General features: G+C 40.2%; 2 protein-coding genes across 3 annotated transcripts; both read right to left on the bottom strand.

The window, feature by feature from the left end:
- Positions 1 to 4,413: 4,413 nt before the first annotated feature.
- Positions 4,414 to 15,706, bottom strand: slc35e1 (solute carrier family 35 member E1). Its single transcript, XM_073476533.1, has 6 exons — positions 15,323 to 15,706; positions 12,651 to 12,721; positions 8,345 to 8,482; positions 7,525 to 7,650; positions 7,181 to 7,426; positions 4,414 to 6,597 (listed from the first exon to the last, which is right to left on the bottom strand). The coding sequence occupies exons 1-6, from the start codon at positions 15,648 to 15,650 to the stop codon at positions 6,370 to 6,372; spliced, it is 1,137 nt and encodes a 378-aa protein (XP_073332634.1). The 5' UTR covers positions 15,651 to 15,706; the 3' UTR covers positions 4,414 to 6,369.
- Positions 15,707 to 16,979: 1,273 nt separating this feature from the next.
- On the bottom strand, positions 16,980 to 22,709 carry LOC141004289 (mediator of RNA polymerase II transcription subunit 26-like). 2 transcript variants are annotated; one of them, XM_073475719.1, is made up of 3 exons: positions 22,422 to 22,709; positions 20,095 to 20,172; positions 16,980 to 19,993 (listed from the first exon to the last, which is right to left on the bottom strand). In XM_073475719.1, the coding sequence occupies exons 1-3, from the start codon at positions 22,491 to 22,493 to the stop codon at positions 18,413 to 18,415; spliced, it is 1,731 nt and encodes a 576-aa protein (XP_073331820.1). In that variant the 5' UTR covers positions 22,494 to 22,709; the 3' UTR covers positions 16,980 to 18,412. The 2 variants fall into 2 exon arrangements, with proteins under 2 accessions (XP_073331820.1, XP_073331821.1); XM_073475720.1 differs by having other exon boundaries at positions 20,095 to 20,169.
- Between the last annotated feature and the right edge of the window lie 367 nt (positions 22,710 to 23,076).

The following is a 23,076-nucleotide window of genomic DNA, read 5'->3' as shown; positions in this document are numbered from 1 at the left end:
ACACAGAACAGATGACAAAAACTCTCTGACTTGGATGTTTTTACAGAAGAGCAACAATGAGGCATGACCGAGTCTTTAGTTTGTGCCTTTCACTGTCGTCCAGCCTCTCCTCATCCTCTCTCTTCCTCATCACCACAAATCCTCCTTCCACCACACCAGTCAGTCCTCCGGTTCACGAGAATCAATAAACTACAGGATTCATTTACAGCTCATAAAAACATCATAAAAAGCTTGGTGGGATCCATCACAACTATTTTTCTGAGATGTGTTAAGGTGGATTTGGACCCCCCGTCCTCCCTCAGTTACAGGGAGTCAGACAGGACGTTTCTGTCAGGAGTTATTTCTGCATCAGGAGAGACATTTGAAACACTGACGTGAGCTCGATGAAGCACTGATTAAATGCTACTGATTTATGTATTCATTAAAGATCTTAAAGCTTGAACCTCAGTGCCTGTTGTCTCTGTTGTTTGACTGTTTTAGTGTTGAATGAAACTCGTGTTGCTGTGGTCTCCAGTGAAGGAAAGTAACTACCTAACTCAAGTACTGTAGTTATTGTAGTATCTTATGCTACTTTATACTTCAACTTGACTATATTTAACAGGGACATATTTTACTTTTTACTGGTTACCAGATGGTTTAACTTAAGGGGGGTTCTATAGCCATTTTTAGACATCTATTTTTAGTCTCTGCAGGACTTTCTTTCCAGGATGTTCTTCATATGACCTCCAGACCTTCTGCAGATTTCTATGTTTCCATGAAAAGTCTGAGTAAAGATGCACTGCTTTGAAAACATCAGTTAGTAAGTTAGTCACAACTCTTGAAAAAGTGCTTACATTCATTTTGAGGGCTCTGATCTCGTGGAAGCTGAAACTGTTGCTGCATTCAATGATTATTGGCCACTAGAGGGCAGAAAAACTCCAGACAAGCTTATAATAAGTACGATTATAACACTCACACACACTGTAATTTGTTTTTTCAGCACTCATTTTTGGATTTTTCACCTGCTGCTCCTGAGAAAAATATCTGGTCTTGAGATTTCAACATGCTCAAGTATGTCCTCAAATCTTTGTAACTTAATCAACAGAGGATTTGGTTCAGACGGAAAAATCTAACTTTACAGGTGCTCTTCTTACACATCTGATTGTTACAGGGATATTCAGATGTTTTAACCAGAGGAAAAAACAGTTTAAACTGGAACCAACTGGGCAACAGTTTGTTGAAGATTACAGGTACATTTAACACCTGTTCTCCTTAAATTACACACAGCATATAACAGTAGTGCCATCAAAGTGTGACTGAAAATATTCAAATTTCCATCTTTTCTGCATTCAAATGTTAATACAGAGCTGAAGTTAATACGTAACCCTGCTGCTGTATCACGTATACATGAATACAAATAGACATTCAACATGTTCAGTATTCCATAATGCATTTATTTTTCCCCCCCAACATTTAAAAATAGCATTTACTAAACATAAGCAGACGAGACTGTGCATAGCTGCACCTCTGTACAACATTTTTGTACCTTGACACCATAAATAAAAATCTATAAACATCGGTTAAGTAAAAAGTCTGTCTCAAGATCCATTAAAGACGCACAAAAATAATAATTATACAAGTTTTACAAAGTAACCTCCCCGTTCCTCCCTTCCTTTTCATTTACATCCTAGTTAAAAGCTTTACAGGAGAGAGCCAGCAGTCCTCCACGCTCGCACGCTGCACAGAAACAAACAGCCAGCACGACCCTGGAAACAAAATCATCAAGAAATTCATAAACTGCAACAAGTGACAGGTTGGAGTTTATGAATTTTTACATGCTGTCCACCTGCAAACAAGGCCTCCATCCTGCGGTGCATCAGCATTAAAAAGGTTATACACTCTGCTTTTGGCAACATGAGGAGCGACATGAAGAAAACATAAAAAACATTTTGCAGATTTTTGGGGAAATGAGTACAAACTCTGAATATTAAACTCCAGTCCATTGAAAATATTATTTCTTTGTTGAATAGTTTTTTTTGGATGTTGTCTTTCGATGTCACGCTGCTGTTTAACACGTCACGTCATTTCTCAGGATGAGCGGATACGTTCAGACGTCTTAGTAAACTCAACCCTCACAACTCTGCAACGGAGCTTGCACGGGGCATGCACGATATGTCACATTTCACTTGATTTGTTGCACCAATCTGATATGCAGATGAATTGATTTAAGGGCTATTTATATTGAAGTATGTGTATCAGCTAATTATGATTTGAAATAGCTTGTTTCTAAAAGCATTTATGATGATTTAAGTGTTTTTTTATGAGGCAACAGTGTTAAAATGAGCCTTCTGAGTTAACAAAGATCCACCTGTCGTAGATAAAAATGTGAGAACAAAGCAGTTACTGTAAAAAAAATTCTATATTGAGTTAAAGACGTGTGTGTGCATCCCCTCGACTGATTGAGGGTGCTTAGTGTTTAATGATTCATCTTCATAAAAGTGGCAGAAACCAAGAAAACGTAGGTAAAATTTGAAATATGTATGTATTAACACTGTTTGGTGCTTCAGTTGTTAAATGCTTCATTTTGTTTTCCAACCACTCAGACTGAGTGACTGAGTGCATCTGTCTGCTTGTTAGGAGGTTAAAGGGTAACTCCACCAATTTTATACATCAAAGTGTGTTTACAGGTCTTGTGGAGTACTACTGCATATGTGCAGAAAGTAGTATAAAGCCATTTGTGGCTCCAGGGGAAGCTGCATGTGATCTGATTAATTGTCTCAAGTGATATCAATCAGAGGCTAAGTTGCATTGTGGGTAATGTAGGCACCAGATTTAGAAAAGCAGTCCACTGGCTGACACTGTTGACTCATTTTATAGTTACTTTTTTTTTTTTAATCAAAATCGATTCAGCAGAACCGAAGATATCACCTTTTTAATTTCCCACACAGTCTTCTTCCTTTTCAAAATCTGGTGCCTACATTACCCTCATTGCAACTTAGCCACTGAATGACATCACTAGAGGTACTTTATCAGATCACTTGCAGCTTCCTCAGTCATGGAGCTGCAGAGATGGGTGTTCATTAATGCTGACACCTTCTCAGAGGTTTTTGAGGAACTCATTTTTGAAGCAGCTGTTTGTGGTGTTGTAACGCACTAAATTATATTTTCTGCTTGCGGACTTTTCCCAGTTCATGTTATGGATTTTCTCAAAAGGCTTCATGTAAAAACTTCTATTTAATTCACAGGACATCGCAAAATCCTCTCCTATTGTGTACTTTGAATATTACACAAAATCAAAATTTGGTTGCAAGAAAATGAAAACGAGTTTTGAAAATAAAATTAAAGACTTTTTGTTCGGTTAAAAAGTGATTTACTGTTATTACTGTAAACATTCTGCACATATTGTACATGTACATGTACATATTGCCAATTTTCCTAAGGGTCTTTGGATGTTCAGGGCAAATTTCAACCCAATCCAGAGGAAAAATAAGCTGTTGGTGAGGCTGAGAATACACAAAGAATCACAAAAATGATGAAATGTAGCTCCGAGGGCAAAACTTCAACAATTCATAAGTATTTAGAGTACAGCTACAGGACTTCCCATATATAAAATAGAAGTTTTTACATTATTGTTTTCAAGTTAATCCATGACATGAACTGGGAGGGCCTCGGTGAGCTGGTATGGAACGACTCTTACACTCCAAGTCTCAATTTAACATCACAGAGTCAAGCCTCAAAGTGTCCAACAGTCAACACAAACAAATACAGCAGCAGTTGTAACAAAAAGGGACATTAGAAGAAGGAAGCAATTATCACAGGGCTTACAACGAAAAGGTGTTTTCTGGACAATGAGTGTAAAAACTCGTTTAAAAACAGGACTTCGTATTTTGTTACCTACAGTGTTGGTGTTTTATCTCCCTGCTGGCAAAAAACAGAGCAGCTTTGTGTTCCCAACATCCTACAAACTATAAACTACAGCCAGTTTGCTCTATAAATCAAAAAATCAGGAGGAAATATACAATTATTGATGCTGGTTTGTCTCTGGGAAGCTCAGTGCATACCGACCCCACAGTCTCCGTGACAGTGTTTTCAATTTGTCAAAGAAGGCAAACATAGTACGCTAAAATAACTGCCATATTACTAGAACATCCCCAAGTTAACCAGGGACAACAGCTGACAAAAGTAAGCTCACAGGCTACAACTGGCATTTTTACAAAAATTCAATTAGCATGCGTGTTTGTCCCAACAAAACAAATGAGCAGACATACAATGTGGATTCAGATGCTGAGACGTTTCATAAAGAAAGAACATAAAAAACTTCATATTGCTGGAGTAGGATGCAAAACAGGTCTCTGAAATTAAAGTTCTTCAAGCACTTTAATGATTATCATATACTGTAATCAATAATAATGAAACCTCTTGCCGCCTTAAAAGTACAGCTGAATCTTTAATTGCACAAATCAAACCTCTGATTTCATGCACGTCTCATTTTGTCTGGTGACGTTCTGACACCACTGTAACAGACCGTCAACATCTAAATTTCACATTTTTTTTCATTATGTGCAAACCTGAACCGGGCCTCTGTTTAAAAAACAAACACGTGACAGAGCAGTTTTGGTTCAGGCTGAAAAAAAAAATCGCTTGAAAGGGGAGAGAACCTCACTGTGTCTGAGAAGCTCTACAGATCAATAAATACCAATAATCAATAAAAACAAACTATGCATCGTTTTAAATTGATTCTTCAACTCCAAACTAGGACATCAAAATAATGAAGTTAAACATCTGTTACACTTTACATGGTTAGATTTCTGAAGAAAGATGAAACATCATAAGCATCATTACAGTATGCAACTGACGGAGTGCAGAGTGAAAGAATCATTTGTTTTAGTGAATCTAATGTTACGCTACATTTTTACATTAATGCTCTATGATAACATCTATCTAGCGCTCTATCGCTCTATCTATCTAACTTGGGGAAATGGGCAGGTCTGTAGGAGGTCATTGACTGTTCTGGGACACAGAACTGGTCTCACTCTTTGTTTTCATTAAAGTTTATCTTGGTTCAAAGACAGGGAGGCTTTGTGTGTGTTCAAGAAGCTCGTTGACAAAACAAATGTGACTGAAATTTGACTGATCTATGTGTGCAACAAGCTTACAAGCATCATTTTCTTGCAGACGTAATGAATGGATGTTTTTGATCCTGTAATTTGGCCATTTTTCTTCATCAGGCACTTGTAATTTGGACAGAAAGTGAAGTGATGTGAGCTATACGACTGTACTCCTGCACTAACTAGATGCTACTGTTACCATGCCAACATGCTCACAATGATGATGCTAATAAACATGCTGACATTAAGTAACACTAAACAAGAAGTGCAGCTGATGGGAATCTCATTTGTTTTGCAGGATTTTTCTAAATACAACCAAATACACCACAAACTACAGTATTGGAGACATATGATGGCGCTTAGATGCAAAGTCAGAGGACCATATCATGATGGGGATTAAAATGTCTGCACCAAATTTAGTGACCATCCATCTGAAAGTTAATGTAACATTTCACGTAAAACAAACTAAGTCTAAATGAAAAGTCAGGGTCAAAGTCAGAGGGAGTTATCCGCTGAGGACCATGAATTTCTGCTGGTGGTTCAAACAAAACAAACGTATTCCACTAGCATGGGGAAAAATTAATAGCAACAGTCTGATGAAAATCTATGAAATCACAAATGTCCCTACTCTCTTTCGGTAACCGTCACCTCAGATCCTCCACCTATGTCAAGCTTTTGAATAAGGGAACACATTTCATACAAACAGATTGTTTCTCCTCACATCATTACAGGTGCTTCATGAAGAAAAAATGAGAATTCTAAAAATGAAATTCCTGAAACCAAAATGTCGAGTCCTTCTACTGAGCTTTGTTACAACATGTAACATGACGACTGTTGATTTGGTTCGAGTTTCCTGAACAAAACAACAAAAAAAGTGATGGCTGGTTGTGAAAACAAAACTCAGACTTTTCCAGACAGTAAGGTGCAAATTTATCAACTACCTTTAACGTGTGTCATTTCTGCGTCTGGATGTCTGACTCCATCACCAAAATGAAAACAGGTGATGTAAGTTTTGTTTTCTCTCAGACCAGCCCATACAGTTGGTACCAAAGTTATAAATAAACAATGACATAGAGCGAAGCTGTCAGAAAGTGAAGTTTAGACAGGGAGGAGCGTGGGAGAGGTCACATCACTGGCCCATCATGAACGACTCATCTCATTCTTCCTTATCCAGATCAAATAGCACTTGCCTTCAGTCTCTTGTGCGGGGCTGTGAAGACCCGCTGCTGGGAGGGCGGCTACACACAGTAAAGTCTATGACAGCGACCCAGAGACTCCTCCTCTACACCACATACTGGTGGTTGCTGTTGTAGTTTGTCGTGTAGGTCTGCCGACTGTACTGAAAGTGGTCGGTCAGCACGTTGTTCCAGTTGTGCTGCTGCTCTGAGCCGTGGGAGAAAGGCACTGACCCGTTGGCCTGGATCTTCTCCAGTGCCGGGTTGTCGAAGGACAGCAGGTCCTGCTTGGCGCTGGGCAGGAGCTTCTTCTCCTTGTTAGCGTCGTACTTGGCCTGTTGGCAGAGGAGAAATGGATTTTAAATGACTGGGTGTCTTGGTAATTGGTCCGCTGGCGCTGCACTGTGGTTGCCCACTGATCCTAAATAGTTTGGGCGAGTCAAACGTTTCCTCAACAGGATAAATAAAGTTTAACATAACTTTACTATTTACATTGAAGTCAACAGCCACAAGTTGTATGGAGAGCCGCTTTTAGGGTGCCAAGCAGTTTACATATAAGGAAAGAACAACTGTGAATAGAGCAAAGGGCTGACAGAGCATACAGAGACTATATATAGAGAGAATATTTAAAGCACACAGTGGTGAACAGTTACTATGGAAGATAATGGATTGTAATGCAAAACAGTTTTTAAATTTCTTACCACAAAATAACGCCAAAGGCAGCACTTTTTCTAAAAGACCAACTGTGAACTGAAGGATGACTTATTGTTTTTTTTAACTTCCATAAATTAGACTGACAACAGAAGCTTGAATTTTCTTTTCTCCTTTAACTTCTGTCCATATGACTCCCTCCCTCTCTTCGCCCCTTTATTTCCTTCTCCCTCTTCCACTTTCCTTCTCTTGGTTGGGGTGACTCACCTTGTTGTAGAGGAAGACTCCAAATATGGCCGTCATCATACCCAGGACGTTTGTGAGGGTGACCGGGTTCCGCAGCATGAACAGTGAGATGCTGATGACCATGATCCTCTTGGTGGCGTTGGCGACGGCGTAGCTGAGCGGGCTGACAAGGTTGAGGATGCTGAAAGCAATGACGTTCTGGGCGAAGTTGCAGAAGCCGCTGATGAGCAGGAGGATAAAGGTGCCGGACGATCCTGAGAGGTCCGACTGTGAGGAAAGCAGTACGGTCGGGTTACGTTCAGGCTCATAAAGCAGGCCATGATGTGGTGTTTGGTAAACTCTATTAAACAGATGTTACTACTCACCAGGTCTCCATTCACAAGAAACACAGAGAGATCCACCAGAACCCATGTGGGTAGCATGAAGATGACAGCGTTAAAGCCCAGGATGTTGAGCAGCCTCAAGTGGTGGATCCTTGTGTCTCGCAACACCTTTGAAAGAAAAAAATAGGTCAATAAAAAATAAAAAGCTAAAGTAAATAAGAGCTGCACTGGTCAAGGAGAAAGTGATGAAGAGTCTTCATTTTCTTTTTCTTTTTTTTTTTTTTAAAATTATATCAAAGAACCTGATTCTGCCCACAAAAAAGCAGTTATTTTGGCCAGTACAGACCTAAAAAAAAATGTTAGATTCTTGCAAGCAGAGTTATTTGAAATCCTTTTCTACCATTTCCATCCCTTGAGAGGGAGACCCAGATAATCTGTGAAATTGTGGGTATTATTGGCATGAAATAAGTGGCAGTCAGAGATGGAAATATTTAATGATTTGTTCCAGTTCTTGCTACTTCACTTTGATATCAGACAGAGAATATGTTCACTGGATCATTGACCTTTAACAGAGTCATAAAGAAGATTTATGGGTCAGTAAAATGCAGCCACCATCTTGTGGCAGGAGACGGTATAGCAGTGACCCCCTAAATGCAGCATTTATAGGACAGATTCTCCTTTCAGCCTCTCATTTGCATTAGTAAAATAAGCATTTAATACCATATACAGTATCAAAACTTTTAAAATGTTTTAAGGTATCTAAAATTAGGCATAAACTGAGCAAATTAACACCGAAGTCTAAGTAGATTTTTTTTAAACAGTCCTCTTCTATCACCATCCTCTGTGTAGGAGACTGAGTTACCTTTTTGGAGAAGATGTTCTGCAGAGAGAAGCAGAGCGTGGCAGCGAGAGCGCTGATTAGTCCTGAAACATCAAAGGACAGCTCAGTCGCTGTGGCCAGCAGCACGCCGCTGATGATGGGGATGAGCGATACATACACCTACGAAAGAGACAGGAGGCAGAGTCAGCAGGAGATAACACAAACAACACTTTCAGTTTCCAATTCAGTTCCAGTCTTTGGATTTTGGACTTTTGGTCAGAGGAATATGAAGATGCCACCTCAGGCTTGTGTTCGCTTCTCATCATTTTTTAAAATTCGCTTTGTGTCTGCGGCAACTGTCAGACAAATACAACCACGACTTCCAGTGGTGCTGCTCTGCCTGCGAGACTGGGCCTGTATATTGCTGCATTTTTATTTGTTTTATTGGGTGTTTTAGTGTTATCTAACTTGTTTTAGTACTGGATTTTAGTCATTTGTTCTCTCCTCCATTAAAATCCTAAACAGTAAAGACACAGCTTGAGCCTTAAACCTAGCCATGTCAAACAATACTGCTCTTGTGTGCAATATGTTGCCATCTTCAATGCTGTGTAAAGTCATGCAATCATATGCTATGAAAACTGTAAAATGAAGCAAGTCTGAGCTCAAGAATTTTTTTCCTAGGGGGACAGTGGAGGCATATGCAATGCATTGCTGTAACGTCAACAAATCATCACTACGCCTTTGACCGGCTAAAAGACATGTAGAGTGTGTGACGTGTGAGGTTATTTCAGGCAGGCATTCACTTTCTGCACAGAAAATGTAAGATGTCTTATTGTCAAAAATATTGAAATATTGATAATATCGAAAATATATTTGAAACTGTTTCAATAGTCATTTTCCACAGCATCGATACTGATACCAGCGATGCTTTCTCGCTCTCTCATCTCTCCAACACGAGCTGACACACTCACAGCAGTGTCAACATACTCCCACCTCCTCCCACTCTTCTGACTAGGGCCATAGGTTAATTACCTTCAACGCACAACGTTGTGCTTAACACACAGAACACAAGACTTGTTATATTTATATATATCTATATATATATCTCTATATCTATATATCTCTATATCTCTATATATCTATATATATATATATATATATATACATATATAAAAATCTTGAATTTTATGCTCTCAGTGTTATGACCATTTCTCCCCGTGGTATAGAACATGGTATCGAATATCGATTATTTTCAAGGTATTGAATTGAAATTAGAAATTCAAGAATTGTGACAGCACTAGTGTCATTTCAAGAATTCCTCTAAGCCAAAAATCTTCCAAAACTGCCAAAACTTCAGCAGTAAACTTTGTAAAATGGCCCAAAGTACTGCAGGAGCTGTCTGTCCAAACACATGTAAACAGGATGAAACAACACCTGCAAGCACAACGTCAGAGGCTGCAGCTGGACATACTGTAACCCTTCTATCTTGGTCCAAACACTTGGGGAGAACACCTCATGAGATGAAACTAACATAACCTCTACAGCCAGATTCATTTGCATGTTGAAAATACTAAATCATTAGAAATGATAGCGACCTGCAGTTCTTATGAAACCCACTTGTGCGCCCACTCACTCCTCCCTCAACCAACCACACAGAGTGAAACTGAGACAACACTGCAGTGAGAACTTGTTGGATGATTCCACCTGTTTATCACAGTAAACCACAGTTTTATTGCCAAGTAAGTTGTCTCATACACGCGGAAAAATACAGAAACATGAGCAGTACCAATCGTAAAAGAACAGAGGTACCAGTGCAGTTTGACAATATAGATTCTGTCGGCTCTACATCAAAACTGCAGATTGTTCCTTTAACGCAGCTTTCTTAACTTATTGGTTGATGATTAAACTTTATTAACAGGATGCACTTCAGGAAGCAGAGCAGCTCCAGGCAACAACTTGTTTCACACAATTACCTTCTGCTAAGACACTGAACACGCTGATATTCCATCTTTTACAGCTAGTACAGGAAGTGAAGTCACCAGTTCAGTTCAAAGAGGACTCGTCTATTTTAGCACAGGCCTACATTTCTGTCCCATTTCAGGTGTCCTGACTTATTTTAAAAATTCATCCCGAGGACTGCACTCAAAGGACAAGTTGGAGACAACACAATGCATTTAAAGAGGGAACTATTGAGTCATATGTACATGTAATATCTGCACTTTATTAGGCACACCTGTAATGCGATCAAAGACAACTGTCCGGCCAGTCTACTTTTATGATGCCGATAATGTTTAGGTTTTTTATATTGGTTGGCCAGTATCTATATGCAGATATATCGGTACGGCCTAAATGTTGTCCGATATGAATCGATGTGAAACTTTTTTGTAGAGTATAAGCAAAAAAAGATGCTTGGCGTAATTTATAATTATTTAAATCCTAGTGAAGTTTACCGTTCCAGTAAACTGATTTCATTTTAAACAATACAGTTTACTGTTAAACCACATCTGAGTCATCATTTAATTAAATGTGTGTATATCTGCTGAAATATGGCTATGTAATTTTTTACTTCCCAATATTGGCCCCCAAAATCAAGTATTAATTGGGCTCGGGTTTCTTTTCACACTGTAATCAATATGCTCATTTAATGATGTTTAAGCAGAAGGTCATAGTTGTACTGGACTGCATTATACTCTGAGTTGTTTCCAATATTCAGTCCACTCAGTCCCCTTATATACAGTATACACATGGGAAAAACAATGATGAGAAACACCAATATAATATAGTCCAGTACACCTTTAACTACGACCTGAGTTATGAATATTTAACTGATAGCAGATATTTCTGACAATGTCGACAAAAACGGATCATTATGAATTTTGTAAAGATAGATGTTGTTAAAAACTGTACAGGTGTACCTAATAGAGTGGCCAGACTAACTTTGTACAGTCTATTTCATCATATTTGAACAAAGCTGAGATGGGTTTAAACACTAAACTCAGTTACATTATTTTGAGCTCCTATTTCAGGTTTCTTGGAGTACAGTGAAGCCTGCTGCTCCTCAGACAGGATCTCCACACACACAGTTACATGTCATCAACAGCTACGTCCCCTGTCTGTGAACGCAGCAGCCTGTCTGAATACTGACCTGGAGACTGTAAGGTAAACATGATGAGCTGGTGTTAGACTCAGAGGTCTCCTTATTCACATCTAACAAACCTTGACTGCCAAACATTAGCCAAGCTCAAAATTAAACTGTAATCCAGAGATGTTCAAAGTTGTTAACTTTGCCACAGTCAAGCAGAGGCAGATAATGAGGTTAATTTTTCTAAATGAGATCTCATATGATTTAACAGTTTGACAGCTAATCACGGTAGATGTGCATGAAGAAAATACAGTAAACACTGAAGTTACCCTTTAATGTTCCGATAATACAGTGTTTTTTGTGTAATATCTATGGAAGGATGAGCCAATTTAGAAATTATTGAATTGAATTTTGTATTTTACTTTGGCTGTGATGCACATTTTTTCCATAGCAACCAAAGGCCAAGATGAGCTGAGGTTTTACGGCAGGTAACAATTCTGAAATTATTAGTTAACTAATCACTTAACTGACAGAAAATGAACAGCTGAATATTCTGATAATTGATTATTCCTTTTTAAGTTATAAACATATACAATAATATAATAATAAACAGGATTTGGGGAATTTTGGAGCGATGGTGCGACTAAACAAGACATGTGAAGACGTCATTTGCACTTGTCCATTAAAAACAAACAGAGTGACTCAATGTTTTGTTGTATGCGTGAACTTCTATCTGATATAAAGCGGACATAACACTCCAGGATATTCTTCATTACACCGACTCTGGTTGTATAAAACTATAAATCCCTCCCACAGCTCCCCTGTGCTCTGAGATTTACTGTATATCAAACAAAGAGTTTGTGCACATAATTTTCCTCCAAACCACCTCTGAGCCAGAAAATGTGAGCTGATACTTCCTCTAGTTCTCATATAACTCTGCCTCCTGGTCTGGAAAAGTCCAACCACCTGTCTGAAGCCTTTCCACCACCTGCATAAACCCAGTTAGCTCCTTTATGGTGAAAAAGTAGTGAGTGTATTTGGGGATATAACAGGTGAATTTGGTCAGCTGGGGGACATAAAAAGTTAGTTTTCCTCCCTGACCTCCATCCTCTCACAGATCATCAGTCCAGGGAAAAAAGCCCCTGCAGATGGCTGTAATATGAGATGCAGTACAGGCGCAGTAAGGTGCCACATCACCACTGCTGAGTCTCAAACACTGAGAAACAGAGCGGGCCTTGTGCCTTGTTTGCTGTCGAGTCTACTCACCTTTGTGGTTTGCTTCTCCCTCATGATAATTCTTGATAACAGCACAACCCATATTGGCATTGTGGCTTTGACTGTGAAAAAAAAAGAATATTGAAAGGACAATGTCAGCCTGGAAACTTCGATCACTGCATTCCCTTGACAAACACACAATGCCATTTGATAGCAGCAGGAAAAGTATGAGACAGATTAAGTTTGGACTATAAAATGTTGTGGAAATATTTATTTGTTCTAATGTCAGTCAAGCCGACACCTCTGTCAAACAAGCTCTTACACTCAGAGGTTCGCCTGCCTCTATGGCAATGCGTCACAAATTGACACACTATTACATTTATCTAGGTGTGTCACTAACAATGAAATGGTTTTACTTACAGGAGTGGCACCCTTATCATTTAAAAGCACAACAATTATCAACACATATTTTCAACCTTCAAATTCTCAAAATTAGATTCAGCACAGTTGAAAACTGCCATCCACAAGGACAGAAGCTCATATTGAAGTCCCCGGTGAAGTTCACCGTTTCAGTGCATTGATGTCTTTTTGGACAATAAAGTTTATTGTTAAAGAGTAAAATTTCCGGTTTCATATCTTTGTCACAATTGTTTGATTAGCCCACTTGAGGGATCACTGCAAAATAAGTGAGTGTATACTGGCCTTTACATTGATATTCGATTCAAAAAAGTGGAGGGGGTCAAACAGGTGAAGAATAGTTTCATTAAAAAGTCTACCTACTTCTAACTATTAGAAGTTTGAATGATAGGTTTGACTGTACACTTGGTTGCCTGTTTAATAGGTACACCAAGCTAAAATGGATGTCCTAAATATTAAGGTGAAATTAAATTTTTGCTTTAGAGAGGAGTTAATTCAACTTTATGACCATTTTGAAGGCTGCAGTTACCTGTGGTGCAATTACATTGTATCGCATTATACCAAGAGATGTTTCTAATCGACATCAATAATACTCGACCCTTTTGAGTTGAGTCAGGATAAAGAGGGTTTTTGTTTGTGTGTTCAATCAGAGCTCATGCGCACAAACACTTTGGCTTACATAGATCTTATTGAATGTGTTTGTGAGAGTCAAATCATATCACTGGTACAGGCAATTTAATGCAACTATTCCCTAGTTTAAAATATGTTATTTTAGTTTTTTCTCTACAACCATCTGGTGGAAATTAACCCATAACCCCAAGGTTGAGAACAAATAGTTTATCAATAAGGGTTCACCTAATATAAGAAACACCTCTCAGTATAACACAATACAAGGGATGGGATTATATAGCATTTTATAGCGAATCGTCATCCACAGTATGCACACATGAGTGACTTGAAAAAGCTGTCTAGCTTTAGTTTTCTATATTGTTTTCCTGATTTATTTTGAATTGCCTAAACCATGAGTGAAGGCATGGCTTGCAGATTGCATCCCCACAAAAACAATTGAAATCAGGTATGTGTAAATGCAACATATTCCAAAATAAAGACCGACAGGAAGATGAGGTTAGTACCATTTATGTATCCTGATGATTTATGATTACTTATCTAAGTTTCTTAGATTGTTTTTCACTAAAAAAAAGATTTGTCCCATCTGTGACGCAATACAAATATTTGTTTCTGGACAAAATGTAAGTTGTTTTCATGTTCAAGTTTTGTTTCTATTCAAGAACATTTTAAGGATTATCAGGATAATATTGTGAGTCTCAATTATGCTGGACAAGGTAATCCTGAAATGAAATGTTCATACTGTCCAATAAAACCCACTGGTTCCTAGATCTGATCCGAGCACCAACAGGGATCTGGTTTAGAGAAGGTCTAAACCTGCAAACATTGTTTCAAGTTTACTTATTTCTTTTTTAAGGTAGGAGAGCTTATTAGAGGTTAGGAGGACTGTTTACTTAACAGGTTTGAGCAGAGTCAGATTGCATTTATTTAGGCAAAGCGGTTTATCAACAGCACTGCTGTAAACTTGGGCAAGACCGATTATTGACCCTGGCCCAAGAAGACCGTAAGGTTGAATGAATACTTCCCTAAACAGTTTCAACAAAACCCTAACATCATGACCTTCATGAAGTCAGGATTTATTTATCAGTCTAAATTAGCTTTAGCCCCGCACTGTACACTTTAAGCTAGGTGCATCTGGCTAATAAAGTTGAGTGTAACTGCGGCTCTCATAAGACGGGCACAGTTAGCGTTATTTGATTCCACGGCAGGTAACCTAATAATATGTTAGATTGGGTTTCTTGAGAGAAAATCAATGACATGAGGAGCAGTTTTCTGTCCAGCAGTCTGACATGAAAGTTAGAGCAGCTCACTGCAACACAGAACAGGATCAGTAATGGACCCTCCCCCCTGACGTACGATATCGCCGTTAATTAAGTTAGCTAGCATGCTAACTGCAGCCAGTTAGTTATTCCTAACGTCAGTCTGAAGGTTAACAATTTGTAGGTAGAAACCCTGTGGTGAGTTAATAAATCTCATGAAAGCCTGTTTGTTCACGACCCGCAGGACGCCACACTAACCCGGGGCCCTCATGCTAGTTAAATGTCCGTGTCGCCGAGTTGTGCAGCGTTAGCCAAGAAGCTAACATCAGCTGACGGTACAGACACATCATCAAGTTACTGACACGCACCAGGTGGCCTCTCGTTATTACCCACATTATCACAAAAATGCGATGTACTCACCGGTGTGCGCGTATGAAACTGGTACTTTCCATATGCTGAAATGAGCCGACACAGATGCAAAGTATTTTCCGAAAGCTAAAGGCAGGATGTACCACCGGTAGTACCTGTTCGGCAGTTCTGTTTTGGGGACTCCCCATGCCCGCAACAACGGCGGGAGGAAGACGACGATGGAAATAATGTGGAACAGAGAGACTGTGACCGGGTACGGGAATCCATTGAGGATGATTTTGTTGACGATGTTGCCCCCCGAGCTGACCGTGTACCAGCACACACACAGAAAAAATATCCGGATCCCTTCTCTGACCGGGGGCCGGTCCGCCGTAGCCATCTTACAGCGCGGAATGACGAGTCACCGGCGGTGTGTCTGTCTGGCTGCGCCGGGGGAGGGCAGCGCTGCTCAACCGTCAGCTGCCAGCGATGGAGGAACACCTAACTTCCGGCGGACGGCTTCAGAATAAAAGCCATTCACGGAAGTGCGTTTATAAAATAAAACCACTGAGCTACATTTACAATGCACAGTGGTGGGAAGACTATAGTTACATTACTGAAATATTACTCAGTTACAAGTAAAACTACATGTATTAAAATAATACTTAAGTTAAAGTATTCATCTCAAACACTACTCAGAGTATTAGTTACTTTTTAACAGCTGATGTGTAATGCAATATCAAAAGCAGACATTCAATCAATCAATCAATCAATCAATCAATCAATCAGACGCTCTTCAATCTAAATGGATAAGAAATCAATCAGCCACCATGCTGCCATGCTTTGACAGTACGTTTGGGTTTTCATTGGCCTGTGATCAAACAGCCTTATTGGCTACAACAATTCAGTTGATGATTTAGGTTATAATTCAAATTGTACTCAGGACTCAATCAGGATTTTAAAAGTAACTGAGCAGATTACATGGTGTAATGCATACTTAAGTATGAGTAAATTTAGACTTGAAAAAATGCTCATAAAAGTACAAGTTATTTAAAAAAATAGTTAATTACAGTAATTTGAGATGTAATCAGTTACTTCCACCCCTGAAAAATGGGAGATTTTGCATTTTAAAACGTAAAAGTTCTTGAAACGGCATGAATTGCATAAAAAGGTGTGTTCTTTGTGATGTGTCCGATTCTCTGAAGAGAATCCCCTAATATATCCACGTCAAAATTAAACAAATTAAAAACACATTGTGAACACTGTTGGGGGTAACACGTTACAAAAGTTACAGTAATCTATTATTTTAGTGGTAACGCAGTAATATAAGGCACTACTAATGATATTTTTTGGGTTACTAATAGAATAGGTTTACATCCTTCAGTACTTAAAAAACACCACATCTGTTCTCTCATGACGTCCTGTGCTGCATCACTGTATTCCCCCTCAGTCTGAAACACTCTGTTTTAGCTCCTGTCTCTTTAAGGCCCTTCATCCCGATTACCCAGTCTGGCATGTGTGAGCTGACCAGTCTCTGACTGGTCAGCTCACACATGCCTGAGCCAGCAGCACTAACAACAACAGAGCAGCTGTGATAAATTACTCAGAATTCAGCTTAGTGTTGTTCGTGCAGGGCCAGTGCAGATACCTGCCCTGTGGGGATTCATTTGTCTGTTAGATTAATGCGAGAATGAGTCAGTAATAAACACGAGAAGAAAGGACAATCACAATTTGTTCAGTTTTTTATTAACACATATCAACATGTCCACTTAAAGGACTAAGTAGCAAATATGTTCTCTTCTGCATTCGACTGAACACAAAAGGCTAATTTCTGTACATTCACTAAGGCTCTGTCTTTAGGGAAAACACAGGTTTCCATAAGGCAAACAATATCTAAAGGAATGATATTAAGTACTTAATCCAGCATGTCAATTTGTATCTCAGTTCTTCCTGACAGTACAAAGATGCAAGCTAGTAGCATAATCTGCTCTGCCATTCCAATTCATATTATACAACCTAAATACACAGTAAAGGGAAAAGGCAAGTATAAAATAAAATAAGTTCACATTATCAGAATGTGGCATTTGAGAGTTTTCCTGTGTAAGGTCGATTGATGCATCAACAGGAAAAAATTAGAAAGCCGCTGCATCACTGAACCAATTCTGAATAAAGAAATCTAACAAAACATGATTTAGTGTAGTCTGTACATGTATAAAAATCTTAAAATAAACACGAAAATGTAATTAAATATCATACATGACAGCCACGTTTCTTTATCAGCGTGCATTGTTGCAGCCGTTCTCTCTCCCCCCTCAACCTGCACAGTCACATCTGGCAGTTTCATGTCACTTTATTTAACAGCGATCAAACCTCACAACCAAGAAAATATTCAAATGTTTTAAAACTGATTTGTCAGTTTTTCTTTCTACTTAAAGTCGCTGCTCGAGACAGTTGTGCGATGATGGAACAGCGATTCTGAAAAGGTGCAATGATTAAATTATTTTCACAGCACGAACAGTTGATAGTTGTTAATACCAATGGGAAAAAGGATAGCATGTCATCTACACAGGCTTGTTCAAGATGCATGAGCAAATATTGACAAAAACCCCACTGGGAGATGGATCTGTTGGATGTCTGCTCCAATTATGTATCCTACTAATCTCCATTGAAAGCTGATAAAGTTAAGTGAGTCACAGGTTCCTTTTTTAAATATAATTAAACTTAACTTTAAATTAAACAATACTGTGTTGTGGTCTCAATGTGAGTGGGTACAAACAAATTCAGTGAAGTCACATTGAACGAGGCATGTGGAGAACAAAGTCAAATCAAATGTAGCTGTGCAGTTTAACGTGACGCCCTCTCCCATACAAACAATGGCAGGTATTAGAAACATAATCTGTACAGTTACTGAACACCAACAACTAAAAAGGACAGATAATGCATAGCCTTTTTCCTTCGTGCTGTCCTCGCACAATGTTCAAAAACCCATAAAAACACTGATTACATCCTCTGTGCTTTACACACACCCAAGCAGGCAGCATATTGACTCCACTTTCACCAACGTACGGTGCAAAAACAGCAGCTTACACTTAGAAGTGCCTTCACACATGCTGTACGATGAAGGCAGCTTACAATTTCCTATTCAAAAACCCGAACTCAGTTTTAATCCAGACAGACGTACGGCAGGATGTTCAACCTGCTCTCATCTCCGTGTGGGTCTAAGGAGATGCACTCCGTCCAGTCAAACCAATTACCTTTTGTGTCGTAGCAACCGTTAACCCCGGACCAGTGTTGTCTGTGTAATCTGTCCAGGTCTTCACTGATGACGTCTCTGCTAATCCCAGGTAAAACCCTGGCTGGGAGTTCTGGTGCCAATGTGTGTGTTTTCTTGGCATCTTTACTTTGGGGTTCCTCTTTTTTCAAGAACTCTGTCATGAAAAAGTGTGCACCAGGAGTGTGGGCGCCTGACGATGTCAGCACGTTGCTTTGCTGGCTAAGGTACGACTGGATGATTTCGCTCCTTGACAACTCTTTCCAGTCTGTCTGCTGGAAAGGACTGGGAGCAACTGGTGGATTTTGCTTCGGCTGTTCTGACCACTGAGATTCAGGCTTAAGGTCCAGTCTGACCTCCCCCTCCAGGGAAGACTCCTTATGAAAGGAGGATTTGATCTGTCCTGTTACAGGGTCAAATGTCAGTCTCCTGTCTTTTAACCTGACTGGTTTAGTGCCGTCTTCTACAGCCTGTCCATCTAACTTCACCACATAGTCCTTTGTTTTGTATTTCTGTCCTCTCCTTTTCCCTGTATTGCTCACAGCACCACCATCTTCTGAACTGACCCCATTACTGCACCCAATTACAGAAGAGTTATGAAGAGATGTATTGGGAAGCCTGCTTTTAGAGTCCAAATCTGCAGACCATGAACCGTCGGTGTGCAAACCCTGAACAGAAACACTGAAAGGCTGAGCCGAAGACCCCAGCCCAGAGGTGTCCACAGACCCAGGCCTCACAGTGAGGCTAGAAGGACTCTGTGCTTGTGATGCCGTTTGTTTAACACCAGCTTCCTGTTTTGGAGTTTGAGGACTGTGCAAGGAACCGCGTGGGCTTCTGGGTCGATACTGCCCTCCAGAGGCAGCTTGCTCTTGTCTGGCTTGCTGCTGCAGAACTGATGCTTTTAGCAAAGAAGAAGTGCTAGGAGGCTTGCTGTATCCTGGGGCACTTGGATGAGGTTTTACAGCATTGACAGGGATTTTATTTAGCCTGTCACTGTCCAAAGGCTCAGAAATGTCCTTGTCTAAAGGCTGATGTGCACAAGCGTCTGTAAAAATTTCAGAGCTACCGCCAATTCCATTGGTTGGCAGCTGTTTGGAGTTTTGTATTTTATCATTGAGAGTTGTTTTGGATATCTTGGCTGGTAATAGCTGCCCTTCCTTCTGGTCACCCTTACGTTTCCTGTTGCTCAGTTTTTCCACCCTTGGGGAAGAGTAGTTGTTGAAGTCATTTCTGTTCTTCAACTCCGGACCTGTTTTACCTGATGGAGTGGTGGCAGTTGGAGTGGAGATGCAGGGATGTGCACCACCGTTGGAAGACCACGATGCACCGGTGTGTCCTTTGGACGACACCTCACCCTTCCCTGGCTCAATTAGCTTCTGCCAGTTGCGCAGGAGCTTCTTTGCCCGTCTGGCAAGGTCCTCATTCTTGGTTTTCTTCCTCACGTCATTGATGAGCTTGCCGAGACGGGTTTCCTTTAAGAAGATAATATCAGTGTTAAACAGCAGCTATGATTTGACTGGCTTCAACAGCATTTTATTTTGATGCACACACAGTAGGTGTGAATGTAACCTACCTCCAGGGCCTCTTTGGTGATGGGATATTTCTCCAAATAGGAGATCACCTCCATAACTGCCACCATGTTGCATATCTGCTGAAGAGACACACAGGTTTATAAAATCACAATCCTCAGATATCATATATTGTCAGCATTGCAACAACAGCATCTGCGTGCAATTGTATGTATACAGATGTTTGTGATTCTGAACTAGGGTTGGGCTGAAAGATGATGCAATGTTCCATCGCAGATGTCTGAAAGTCATCAACCACTGAGCCCTGTAACGTCGTAACATAGGCCCCTTGCCAGAGAGTGCAAAAAATAGTGGGTCCCTTCAGAGTTGCCATAAGGTAAGGGTTGTGACATGAGGGAGGGTAAACAAGAAGCTGTTGCTGCTGGTCAATGTATTAAAGTTACGTCTCCATGTCCTGTTTATCATTTTCTTATTAAATCTGCTCAGTTAGGCGAAACTATAGATGCTCAGTTACGTTGATGGCATTGGTGTTTCTTTTCTGTGGGCTGCTGTTAATGTACTTCCTTTAAAATCGTACTGTTGTTATTTGCATTTTCTTGGCTTAACTTCCTCAGTATAGCTAGCATGCAAACTTTGCTTCAAGCTTCAGAGGCAGACCATGACTAAGTGGAGACGAGGACACTTTTAAAATCACTGGGACGCATGCTGGACTCTCCTGCTGGGATGTGAGAGTTTATCTGGCTGCTCTATATGCTGGTGATGGGAGACAGTTGGAGGTTGCCATCAGAGCAACAGGGGACTACAGTGATGAGCTGGTAGGGCCACACTACCTCATATACAGAAACATGTCACTGTCCATCGCGATGTTTAACTGTGGCCAAAATCATATTCCAGTTTTGTAGACATCGCACAACCCTACTCAGAACCTTATAGACCCAACATGCATGAGCTCCACAGAGAGAGAGCGAGTCAAGGCATCATTTGAATAGACTTTCAAATGTGCACCTGCATGTCAAGACACAATGTACTCATACTGGTTTCAGGCTCAATATGACAAACAGAGATTGCATGCAAATGTGTCATTTTATCCCACAAGAAGACCAAGTCAGATCTGCAAGTAAGATAGTAGATGAGTGCTGACAATAGCGGTCCGTTCTCTTTAATCTGGACCTGCTCCACACCACTTTAGGTCAGGCAAAATGATGTTATATACTACGAAATTTATCCACCATTAATGATTTTACCATACGGTTTACATTGTGGTAGCAAGCAACATCTGGAAGTCAACAATAAAGACTGCTTCATGGCAATACAGATTTATTTTTATTTTATTTCTGTAACATGCCATGATGTAACTAGATTTGTGTGTAGTTTGTATGATCAAAGCTTTAAAGAAGATACCACGAAGCCAACACATGAGCTCATTATGTTACTCCTTTGAACATAGCAGTAATGTATACCACAAAGGACCTACTTATAGAGCTGCAACGATTGGCAGATTAATGGAGAGAAAGAAAATTAGTTGCCAACTTGAACGTTTTAATACTCGATTCAGTGATTTTTCATGGTAAAATGTCAAACATTTGCTGGTGCCTGCTTCTTAAACGTAAGTATTTGCTGCTCTTCATTGTTATCTATAGTAGTACAAGGAGGGTCTTTGGGTGTTTGGGGACAAAAGAAGCAATAGTAGATGTCACTTTGGGCCCTGGGAAATTGTGATCAGCATTTTTCACAACATTTTAACATTTTATAGATTACTAATCATGAAAACAACCAGCAGATTATAATGAATATAATCGTTGCAGCCCTATATACTTTACTTCATTTTATCAAGCTCATGAGGTTGCCATGATGTTTCTACTTTTCAATGACTGACATACCATTGGTACTGATGAAATGGACGAAGTCCTGCAAGTAATCTAGTATTAAATTATTATCTTTGGCTGCATCATGCATCCCTTCAGTCTTTGAAAAGTGCTGTAACACACCACAGTAATCTCATCAGCTGTTCGAGGTAAGTGTAAAGATTTAATCTATGTGAAGCTTTGAGTTCACTTAAACCTCAGTTAACCAAAGTCTCTGTCACTTCTGTGTTCAGGCACCGTGAAGTCCAGTGTACACAGATAAGCTAACTGTGGTACATGAGCATTAGCCAGCAGCAGTCAGTTAGCCCGGCTCTGGAATATGCCTGCCTGTAGTAACTTTGGCTAACTAGTGATGTTAGCCAGCTAATTAGCAAGCAAATAATAACTCTCCATACACCGACTGCCCCCACTTTGTCAACCCTCTGTGGCGAGCCGGAGTCTTCTTGGCCTTGTTGTCTGCCTTTCTGCGCCCACTTCGTCCTGTGGAAACCAGCGGATATACTCACATTGCTCTGGCCGTCGATGGCCTGTAGCAGCCGGTCTCTCATCACCTGCGGAGTGGCTGTGGCCGCTGTCATCGCCTGGCGGTGTCGCGGGTCAGGACGGACTCAGACAGCAGAATCCCCCGAAGAGGCGGCGGTCGGAAACCTGCCGACACTCACAGGCCCGACGGAAGATCTTCTCTGGGAGCGAGCATCATGTTTTATGATGCTTTTATCTTTGCTTTCATTCGGCGCCGTCACGATTTGATCATTCGGGACGACGGGAACAGAAAATCCTCTCCGGGAATCGGCTACCCCTCTCGGCTGGTAGCCTCCTCCTCCTCGCTCTTCTCATCGGGCTTTTTGTGAAGCGTTCGCGCAAAGCATGATGGGACATTTTTACGTAACCGATTGTTCACGTCCGCGATATTATTGTTCTGTGAAAGATGGACAATAGTGCGGTCTGTGTCTGCAGCAGAGGACTGTCACGTCTCGTTCTCAACAGATTAACACCTGAAATGTGTATTTATGTGTATAATTTGAATATAGTCTTATTCCGTCAGTAGATATTGTATTTGGTTTCTATTTCTATAACAATAAAGAGCATCACACTGGACCTCTCCCATTATAAGTATCATTCCTGCCATGGCAGAATTTCTCATTTGCAATTTGCAAATAG

Source organism: Pagrus major, chromosome 11, assembly GCF_040436345.1.
Source record: "Pagrus major chromosome 11, Pma_NU_1.0".
Lineage (NCBI taxonomy): Eukaryota > Metazoa > Chordata > Actinopteri > Spariformes > Sparidae > Pagrus > Pagrus major.
Note: the sequence above shows the minus strand (reverse complement) of the source record. Positions and strands in the feature narration are given on the sequence as shown.